The 11,697-nt window shown below is 35.5% G+C and overlaps 1 protein-coding gene across 1 annotated transcript; it reads left to right on the forward strand.

Annotated features, from left to right (window-relative positions):
* The first annotated feature begins 3,853 nt into the window (after positions 1-3,853).
* On the forward strand, positions 3,854-11,416 carry LOC130748609 (tRNA (guanine(37)-N1)-methyltransferase 1). The gene is made up of 9 exons (XM_057601841.1): positions 3,854-4,744; positions 6,365-6,463; positions 7,003-7,122; positions 7,222-7,388; positions 8,019-8,089; positions 9,224-9,366; positions 9,880-9,991; positions 10,734-10,846; positions 10,988-11,416. Exons 1-9 carry the CDS (start codon positions 3,878-3,880, stop codon positions 11,129-11,131), a joined length of 1,836 nt encoding a protein of 611 aa, XP_057457824.1. The 5' UTR covers positions 3,854-3,877; the 3' UTR covers positions 11,132-11,416.
* Positions 11,417-11,697: the final 281 nt, after the last annotated feature.

Consider the following 11,697-nt stretch of genomic DNA (forward strand, 5'->3'; position numbering starts at 1 on the left):
CTTCGATTTTGTGGTTGGAGGTCTCAGATCGGGTAAAGAACGGTGGTTGCAGTGGGTTTCAGAGGAAGAGGAGATGATGACGGCGGCGCATGACTTCGAAGAGGTGGCGGCGGCCGTGATTTGGATCAGGAGCGAGGCTCGGGTTTCAGATGATGAAGAAAGTGGTGATGGAGATGGTGGCGCGCTGCGGTGAAGGTATGCTCTCGCCGCCGTGAAGAGAGCTACCGCGAGTACGCAAGATCTGGTGGCTTTGTTGAAGGATAAAGAGAACCTTCTCCAGAGTTTCAGAAAGAGAGAGAGAGAGAGAGAGATAGAAGATGAATGTTCATGGTGATGTTGTTGTATGTGAGTAGGGGTTGTTGTTGTATGTGAGTAGATGCTAGATCTCTAGTTTCTCTGGGTTGGAAGAAGATGAATGTTCATGGTGAATGTTTTTTTTTTTACCTTTTGTTAATGTTAGTCTGGGTTGAGGTGTTTAAAAAAAAATCTGGGTTGAATTTTTTTTTAGATTAGGTTAGATTTGGGGCTAAATTGATTAGATTAGGTTTTTGTTTTGATTAGAGATTTTATTAAGTTTTTTATTTTTTTTATTTATGCTTTAATATATGAGTTGGAAATAAAAAAATAAGTTTTATAATTTTTCTATTAAAAATAAAATAAAAAGCCACGTGGTAAAGGTGACTAGGACAAAATTGAACTGTGGCAACATTTGGCCTTAATTGAATTAAATTTTTTTTAGGGACCCAATTTGATGAAATAGTTTTCTAGGTCCTGGATTTGATTCCCTTTGTAATCTCAAGGGCCTTTGGACCCCTTAAGCCTTTAAAAAATAAGAAAACATGAGTACGCTAAGCAGTAGAATACTTCACTTTACCCTTTATACATGTATGTCCTTTCTCCTTAGCCATTTGTATCTTCATATCTATTACAAAATCAGCCAAGACACCTTTGACTTTGATAGTAATCATATCATGTTGTTATCGGGTGTTTGTTGCGTCAATAAGATATGATAACATTATCTTGTCCCTTATCTTGTCTAGTCTATCATGTGTAAAAACTATCATTAGGGGGGAGTTATGATAGAACTTATCCTGACATGATATGATAAGATAACAGTTATATATTCTCTTTTGGTATCTGAACCTCAAATTAATTTATTTCAATATATAATGATATTAATTAATAATTAGAAAAATATTATTTTTAATTAAATTAAAAATAAATAAATAATTTTTCATTAATAGTAAAATAGACTACTTACTTATAAACATTAATTTATCAATAGTAATAGAGTAATTTTCTATTATCATCAATTATTAAAATCATTTATCTACTTATATAATAATTTAAACATAATGTACTTTGGAGAAATTAATATTTTATTAATATTTATTTAACCTCTATTTTTAATTTTTTATCACTTGTCACAACTAAGTTAAAAATAATTGATTGACTACATAATTTTAATTAAATTTGATTCCCTTAAAAAAGCTAATCAATAAAATTAATTTACTGATAGTTATTTTAAAACATATATATGCTCATTGACGAAATTGTAAAAATAAATAAATAAATATAATAATCACTTTTTAAAATGATAATTTAAAGAATCAATTTTTAAATGTATTTTTTATTCAAATGACAAATTTGATACATTTTTCTAATTAATTATGTATCATATCCTGTTATTATCCTATGTAGCTCAAACACAGGATATGGTGAGAGTCTATCATCCAAATCATCAAACAGACCTTAATATATAACAAAATTAATTCTCATCCTACATATAGCATCACAACTGCACAACACAAGGAGATCACATGGTATCACCAGCTCTGCAGCACAGGTAGACACAAAATAATGTTATTTTTTTTTTGAATTGATTTTTTTTTCAGGGACTAAATTGATAATGTCAGGGACCAAATTGAAACCCACGTGGCACATAACGTGACACATGGACTTTTCCGTCCCAGGGACGAACGAAAAATGTGTAAAAGGACTAATGTGACCGATGTTTTCAACTTCGAGGGCTTTTGAGCCATTTCTGAAGTTCAGGGACGAAAATGACCGATGCCTACAACTTCAGCGACCATTTATACGATTCACTTTGGAACGAACTGTGAGTTACTTATCTGACTCACCTTGTTATTTATTTGATTTTTTCTCTTAACAATATATAATAACTAAAATTTATCAAATAAAAAAAAAACTAAGACCTATTCTAAAGAAATATCTACAAAAATATTCGTTTCATATGGGATTGTCAGAACTAGTAAATTGTATTTGATTTTCTTATTTATGCTCAACAATCTGATTACAAAGTTTGAAATGCATAATGAGATTAGAATCACAGAGATACATAAATGAACATGCTAAAATAATTTGTGCAAAAGGTAAGATAGAGAATGAATAAAGACAACAATTACTTGAGAATTTGGGATAGAACCAATTGCAGTTAATTTCTTTCCCACTGCTCTGCTACTAAACTCTTCTTCTTAACACTCTCGGCTTCTATTTCTTTCGATATAGTCTTTGAAATCATTCTTTCCCCCGGAAAACCCTAAATCAATACTGAACTACTACTTCTCACACCCACACAATAAATTGGTGATTTTAGGTGAAACCAACTTTACCATTTCCAAGTTCAAAATGACATTCAAATTCATACTTCAAACTATAGCCAAACAATGACGAATAAAGTCCACTGTGTCTTCAAAGAGTTAGTCAACCGATTCGATATATGAGATGTATGATTCTAAATACCGCTACCTAAACGAAATAATAACTCTATCCGCGCTCCAACATGCTTTAAGATGCTCAACAATGCTTAAATGCAAAATCCTGTAAGACGCTCTTTTTAAACTAAATACCTGTACAAATGCACACTATCATTGTGAATTGAACTGATATGTAAATATAAAAAAATACAATATGACTAAATTGCAATTATAAGTATATATATTCTCGATCACCCCAACCTTCTATCATGGGTTAATTTTTATATTTTTCGGTGACACACAGTGTGTCACTAATAGGACCCGCCTAGAGTTAGAGTCGGCGTGACTATAGGACAATTAGGCAAGGCCTCCGTAGGACGACCAACTCTTTGGGCCGATGATTTATAAAGCCCAAGAACTCAATTAGGCTAACATTAGGGTTTTCAACCACCCTACTATAAAAGGGGAGGTCACTCATTCTAAATGAGATCCACTCATTATTACACGATATTATTATTTCTCCTTTCTAGGTTTGCTAGGATTTGGTATCTAGGTCTCTTACCTGAATCAATGATAACTATATATATATATATATATAGAATGTGCACTAATATTTTTAGTGTGATAACATGTTTTGATTACTGGAAGGAGATGGTTCGGAGTCAACCGAGAGAGAGCTGATGGTGCTACCGGCAGAGCTGTCGAATCCTTATGGAGTCTTGACCAGAGCACGAAGTGCCTTGATGATGGGGAAGCGATTGGGCATGGAGTATGATTGCTCAGATTCTGCTGCCCTCTCCCAGATTGCTTCTCAAATCATGGCGAGAAGGTCTTCTTAGGGATTGAGTAGGGAAGGTTTGTTTTTGGGTGTTGTATGTCTTTGGGGGGTTTTGGGAGGTTTTTGTGAGGTTCTTTGGGCTTCTTTTCCTCTATTGGTGAGGTTTTTTTGGCTTTGGTTGGGTTAGGGGTGTTCTTATTGATTTTTTGTGCCCATGTGAGGAGGGTTTGTACATCTCTTGACTATTTCCTCATTAATATTATTCTGCTTTCGAAAAAAAAACATGTTTTGATTACATGGAATTATATTGACTTTAGACAAGTCAAATACTCCTCACTCAAGAGTGTTAAAACCCCATCACCCAAATGAGTACAATGAATCCATGATGATGATGGCAAGCCTATTCCTAAAGCCCCATCTTCATCTTGTTCATCTTCCTTCCAAACTCATTTTCCCCATCACTCACAAACCTTCCCTTTCCCTTCCCACCACATTCTCTATCAAACACTTCACCACCACCACACTCTCCTATGGACCTTCCCTCTACAAAGGAACCACCCCATCCCAATCCCAATCTCAACACCAACTCCCTCTACCCCAAAACGACGTCGTTCTCCGCGAAGAAACCTTCACCAGAATCTACGACCTCGCCGCGCTCCGCGTCCCTTCCGCCGAGTGCTCCGCCTTAGAGAACCGCCTCCGCGGCCACCTCCTCAACTGGCCTCGCATTCGCAACATCGCTCGCGTCCCCGGCGACGACATCGACCCCAACCTCGCACCCCTCTTACCCAACGGTGACGACGGCGGAGAAGAAGAACAAGAAGGAAGCGCTCTCGTCTCGTTGCAGCGGCGCGTTCACGGCAAAGCGGACGGCGACGGCGAGGTTTTGAGCCCTGTGCTGTACCGGGAGAAGCTTGCGAACACGTTCAACAGTCGCGGGTTTGTCAATTTCCGGAACCTGGCGAAGATTTCGAGGCCGAATAGGAATAAGAAGAAGAAGAAGGAGGAGGAGGAGGAAGAGGGGAATGATAAAGTGGTTGAAGTTGAAGGGAGAAAGGGCTCTGGGAAGAACGATTTTGCGGCGGTTGAGGTTGTTGATGATGATGAGGAGGAGGAAGAAGATGGTGGTTTGAGGAAGTTGTTAGGTGAAGGATTTGGGAGGAGGAAATGGAGGGGTTCCACGAGGTTGTTGCTTTTGGATGAACGGTTCGCCGGTCATGGCGTGGAGGAGCTACCTGAGGCGATAAAGGTAACCCTTTGTTCTTCCAAGCTTTTCAGTGGCAAGCTTTTTGCATACCCTTGCTATGTCAATTCTTTTGGCTGCAATTTTTTTTTGCTTCTCTGGTTGTGTTGTATTGTTAAGGTTTCGTTGCTTGGCGCTTTAGTTTTAACTTTAAATGTGAAGAAAAAGATGGTGATTATGATGATTAAGGATTAAGAGCGTGTATGGTTCTGTGGTTGGGAGCTCCAAAATCCCTTTTAGGGAAAAGCCACAATGTGTAGCTTCTAGGGTCGTGTCCTTTGGATTGTGTGTTCACTGGTTGTCCACATACTATCAGCATGTTTTAACTAGTGGACTGGTACTTGGTAGTGGTAGACTTGTTTCTCGAGCAATTTTCATTGTAAATAATCTGGCATTGACTCTGAGAAGGTAGGTATTTTGGCGATGATGGTAATTTCTGGTTCAAAAGTTGACTAGATTTACCTCAAGATGTTCAGCCACACTGGCTTCCTTTAGCACCACACTGGCTTCCTTTAGCAGGCTGATTTTGGCCTTTTCATTGAAGAATTGCTAAGTATCAGATCCTTCATGTTTTTTCATTCACTGAATAATCCTACAGTCATAGTTGTGAGACCAATCCTTGGAAGTCAAGTCAGTAATGGGGTTAGGTAAAGTCCTTTTTAAAATGTTGACTCTGGGATTTGAACAGATAACATTGCGATTTCACATTAGGTTAGTCGACTTTAAATATGACCAACCTCTATCAGTGCCAATCAGTCATTGCATGTGAGCAAAGTTGCATATAATCAAAGGCTAGTCTTTTTGTTTGACCGCAGGACCTTATCTAAATTATTAGGGGAAACTTCTTTTTTGAAAATCGTTAAATCTGTCTTTATCAATGCGGAGAGTGCTTCGTTAATCATTTTGTTGGACAGAGCAGGACCTTTATCTGAATTCTTTAGATGTAATGGTTTTTCTGAAAATGATAATAGTTATTTTCTTCAGCTACAGTGTATAGGGGATTATTTTTCAGGGCTCGCTCAATTTAGGATGTCCTTTAGCAGTAATGAGGATCTGGATTTGGATCCTCTTATATGGCATGTTATTGTCATGTTAAAGTTTGTGTCTATCCCTTTCTTCTTAAATATTCATAGGCCCCCACTTACTAATATACATGAAGAGAGAGATAGACACAAAATTCCAATATGACAAGGTCATGTGTAACCTCGACATAAAGGAACTAAATTCGACATGGTAACATTTAATCTACACTTCACAAAGTATTTTGATGTTATATCGTACCTTAAAGCATCATAAATGATATTACTTAAGGACCTCAGCGTCAATATTATTTTTAGGGCTCTTGTCTAAGTTTAAAAAAACAGTTGAAGTAGTAGTTCAAGGTGAAGTACTGAACAGTTAACGATATATCTTTAATTTCTAATTATCATCACAAACTATTTATCTGTTGTTGTATATCTCCTTGTTATTTGATGTCCCATCTCTTAGTTTACAAATGGGACTGATCACAGTTATACTCATGTTTTCCTTTCTACTTATCATGAAAATTTGTTCAATCTGTGTTTTGGGTATGTGACATCTCTTCTGTTCACATATGACATGGCTCAAATTTTATCCTGTCTTCAGGCTGTCTTGAAGGAGTACACGGAAAAGAGTACAACTTTGACTTTTGAGCTAGTTAGATGCAGGCTAAAATTGTTTTATGATTACTGGCAGATGAATGAGGTATATTTTACCAAGACAATCTCCTATAAACTTAATCTGTTTTTGGCTGTACGTGCATGATAAATTGCACTCTTCACTGTCATAATTAACTTAGTGGGATGGGCGTTTCAAAACAAAGTAATATGGTAGTTTTGTTTCATTTATTGGAGAGTTGAACTACAGAGAGGATAGTCCTATAGCTGTTAAAATGTAAAATGTACTCTTTGCTGTCATGTTTAATTTAAGTGGAACAGGTGCTTCAAAACAAAGTAATATGGTTTTTGTGTTTTAGTTATTGGAGAGTTGAATTAGATAGAGGATAGTCTGATAGCTGTATCAATTTTAACACAACTAAAGATTTTCGTTAGTTTGTGAAAATTGGATTTTACATTATAACCAACTGCTGATTATCGTCTACAATTATTTTTCAACTCCAAATCTTTATTTAAGTATGAGGCCAAGAAACTTGTGTGCATGTGTTCGTATTTCCATTGATTTTGTTTATTCAATTTCAAAGTGTGAGTATAACATAAATTGTGGGTCTTATATGATTGCTGCAGACCTTGGAGGTGTTACTGCCTGAGGGTATGGTTGTTCCATCAGCTTTTGAGACTGTTGGTCATATTGCACACCTGAATTTGAGAGAGGAACATTTACCATACAAGAAGCTTATAGCAAAGGTTCTTGTTTGGAAATAATTTTGGTTACCATGTTTAAATGTGTAAAGTAAGGTTGTATTGCAAATTCTTATCTGTGTTAATGTATGAAATTGCGTTCAGGTTGTACTGGATAAAAATAAGCCAAAGATAAAAACAGTTGTGAACAAGATTGATTCCATTCAAAATGAGTACAGGACCATGCAGCTTGAGGTTTTAGCAGGAAACCACTCTCTTGTGACTACAGTAGTTGAGAATGGAATTCGCTTTCAGGTTGACTTAGCAACAGTGTATGCTCTATTTCCATCATTGACCAATGTATAGCAATTGACAGGCTTGCTTTACTTGTTGCTCAATTAATATCATTTCATGAACATGAAGTTTGTTTAACAGTCATAGTTATGTCTTAATTTGATCTTCTCATTTGTATTTCTGTACAAGTAGCACCATTATACCATGAAAAGGCTATTATACCCTTACCAGTTCTGAAAGTTGCATGAAGGTTTGAAGCGATTAAGGAATCTTGATTTTGACTTATATGTTGAAATTTTTTGTATCATATTTTCTCAGGCAGGTGTGGGTCTCTGCCATTTCTGTAAATATTGATGCAGATATAGTTATGTGTATTGATACCTTCATGTATATGTTATATGTGGAAAAAAATCGTGTGAACCTGCAATGTTACTTCCTACATTTTAGGCTGTCATGTTTTGAATGTTATACGTTTAAAATTTGACCTTGGGGACCATTTATCGTTGCTTCTGAATCAATTACTTGTAGCACCTATTCATTGAATCTAGAAATATAACATGACTATTTTTTTTTCAAATTTCAAAATATACTCTAGAGAGAGAAATTAGGTGAAAGAATTAATGTAAAAGTATCAGTTATCAATATTTTTTCATTTTCTTTCTATGCAGATATTGGAATTCTAGGCTTGCAACTGAAAGGCAAAGGCTTCTGAGTGGCTTTACACGAAATGATGTTATCTGTATGTAGTACCTTATTGTTAAGATTATTATATTAGCCTACCTATGCTAGTTATACTTCACTTTTCATGTCTTCTGATCATTGTCTTTCCCATCCCAATTGTTGAAGTTGGCTGGTCACAGCAACCTGATGTCATACACTGATGATGAAATTTGGTTCTGTTAGAACTGGTAGATCTAGGTTAACAGTAATTGGGGAAAAAATCAAGAACAGAGAAGGAAAATGCAATTGAGATCAGAGAAGATTTGGATTTCTTGAAGAACAAGCTTGGATACAGTTTGGAAGAGAAACCGCTTTCTCTCTCTAGCTAACTGAATTCCTCAATTCAGTTCAAGACTCAACTGTTTCCAAAACTAACTTCTCACTGACAGTAAAGCTATTTATATCCTAGTTTGCTATATTACAAACTAGTCCTTTAAGAAAGTATTTATTCTAAGTCAGTCCTAAACATGGACTAACTAATCCTTATTTTGTCTCCTAACATAGACTTGCGAGACAATAGGTCTACCCTTGATCCTAACAGGTTCTTTTTTCTTTGCTATGGGATTTTGAATAAATGAACATATTGTGACCATACAATAATACATGGGTGATTGAGATTTAAAGTGGTTTAGTGGTCACATCTCTAATGATAAACACTCCTCTCACCTGTTACATTCCATATGTGTGTGTGTGTGTAAAGAGCGAGACAGAGGGAATATCTTAGTGGTGGCATAAAGAGGCAATGCTTGAGGGCTCATTGTGGATTTGATATGCAGTATAACTGTATGAGTGAGAATGGTGAAAAATGCTTGGAGTTTAAATATTGTCTGATGGTAATTTTAACTTCATAACTTATGGCCTTGATTTAAGAAAAAGGAAAATGGGAACTGTTAAAATTGAAGTTCTTATGATGCAAATTGCAAAGTCTGAATGAAAATGAAATTGAAAGCAAGAATTAATGGACCACTGTTGAATATGGTGCAAACATGTCCTGGTTGGTTCTTCAAAATCTTTCTTTACTTGCAATAACATATGTTTGTATCTTTAGTTGCTGAAATGTTAAATATGTGCTTCTGTATGTTATTTATTAAGAAAAATATCCGTGACTTGCTTACGCATGAAACATGAACTTCATTATATATTCAATTGACAGGTGATGTTTTCTCTGGAGTTGGTCCCTTAGCCATATCTGCAGCAAGAATAGTTAAGCGTGTTTATGCTAATGACTTGAATCCATATGCCATTGAGTATCTGGAAAGAAATAGTGTTCTAAATAAACTTGAGAGGAAGATTAAGGTAAGGTTGCTTGTTGAGTGACTATCTTCTATTCCTCTTGAAGATGTTTTATCAGCTTTTATATATGCAAAAATAAAAATCTAACGCTATGTTAGAAATGTATTCCAATTTAGGATTTGTAGATGCTATTTCTTGGTTTATATTAAAGTATTGTAAATTAATTTTTTCCGCAACATTTTTTTTTGGAAATTTTTACTTTTTTTAAAGTGTTATGGATTATCTTGAATGTTTTATCATCATTGAAATGAAACAGATCATTTGTTTTCATTTCAAAGAAACACTGAAATGCAAAACATTGAAATATTGTGTTGTCTGATACAAGTGTCCAATACTTGGCTGCACACAACTCCTTTCTTGAAATGTCCATGCTTCATTGGATGCTGGTGGCTAATGATTAAAAAGAATGAGTTACATGATACGTCTTTTTCACATGTAGAACTGAGACATAAGTTGCATTTGACCCTTTCTTTATGGAATTTTCTACCAAATTAAGGATTTCGATTGTTTCTCTAGGTCTTTAACATGGATGGAAGAAGGTTCATTAAGGCTATATATGCCAGTGATAAAGCTCAGTCCATCACACAAGTGGTTATGAACTTGCCAAATGATGCTGCAGAATTTCTAGGTTGCTTTTTCTTTCTGGGTCATTCTTTCTTTATCTGTACTATATTTTTTTATATCCATATGTTTGATTTGATCTATTGCACACATCTTTTCTGCATGATATAGTTAGATATGTTAGGTTTTTCAGTTTTTCCATAATCTTTTCCTAAGTCATGGATGATGACGTGTCTAACTTGGACTGTTGTTTCAAGTATTTCTGATTAGAGTGAGGGTTGGGTAGGTCCTACTTTTGATCCCTCCCTCATGCATTATAGTTTATATATAAAGACCTGCCATCATGCCTAGATGTTGAAAGGAATGGCATGAGACCAAAAAATGCTGTATGTCTCAATAGGTTGAAGAACTTAGTTAGAGAATCTGCACTGCAGTATCTGATGTTTTCTATTGAATTGAACTACACAAACAGAGTTGTAGTTCAACAATCAGCTAGTGAGTAAAAGCATTTATACTTGCACCAACAATCCTACTCCTTTGTTTTTGCATGTGATAACCTTACTTCATAATTGCTGGGTATAGGGTCGTTGGTTTTATGATTGTTCTTGTGTTAGTGGAGAACTAATTTGTCTTTCAATATGAGATTATTGATTCGAGTATTATTGCTTGGATGAGTTGAACTCATGCAATGATCAGTAGAGTTCTGAGTGGCTTTAGTCATGCTGTTATGGTTTTACAGTTCCTTTCCGTATGGTTAAACTTCTTATGATAGCCGGATTTAATTTCTGGATTGTCTACTTCCCCTGCAGATGCATTTCGGGGAATATACAAAGATAGACCTAAGGATGGGGAATTTACTTTGCCAATGATCCATGTTTATGGATTCTCCAAAGCACGAGATCCAGAATTTGATTTTCATGAGGTTGGTTACCGAAACTCTAAACTTCTATGGGGTCTTATAGACTCTTTACAAATCATTCAAATTTGACCTTTGCTGCTATGCTTGTGTTATGTATACCTTTTGCATTGGAGACAATATTTTAACAAGGCACTTATGATGCAGAGAATAAGAATTGCGCTGCTAGAAGTGGCAGTCAATGTAGAAATGCGACGGGTACGACTTGTTGCTCCTGGAAAATGGATGTTGTGCGCATCATTTATTCTCCCCAAAAGTGTAGCATTTGCTAAAACCGCAGTTGATACTTGAGCAATTTTTGGATTGCCATTTAGTCATTACACAGTAAATTTTGTTCCCATTACGTTAGTTATTTACATTTTTTTTTTTGAAATGTAGTTATCTAAATTGATAATGTATATATGTAATTTAAATTTATTTTTCAAGAACTAGGGGTCTCTAGCATAACCAATTAGTAGATATTTAAAAAATAAATTCCATCATATACCTGTATTGAATTGTAAAAGCTCCTGGCGAGCTTTTGACTAATTCCGTGATAGATCTAAGCATATAGCCTGGATTGCTATTGCTAGTCAACTAGTGCTCCCTTTGCATGTACCATCTCAGTTAAAATTCTTGATAATAGAAGAAAACCTCAAAATTTTGCCATATTTTTTATTTTATCGTTTTCAATAAAAGAAATGAATGCAGGCACTGTAGTAACCTGTTTTTTCTTTTGAAAAGTTGGCACTGTAGCAACTAGACTATGTTTTGCTTCTAAAAGACAAAAAAAAAAAGACTATGTTGAATGGCCTGACCAGCCCATGGTGATTTACACAATTTATTTGCACGTTTGGAAAAGAGTTGGGCTTTGACAA

The sequence above is a fragment of the Lotus japonicus genome, chromosome 3, assembly GCF_012489685.1.
Source record: "Lotus japonicus ecotype B-129 chromosome 3, LjGifu_v1.2".
Taxonomy (NCBI): domain Eukaryota; kingdom Viridiplantae; phylum Streptophyta; class Magnoliopsida; order Fabales; family Fabaceae; genus Lotus; species Lotus japonicus.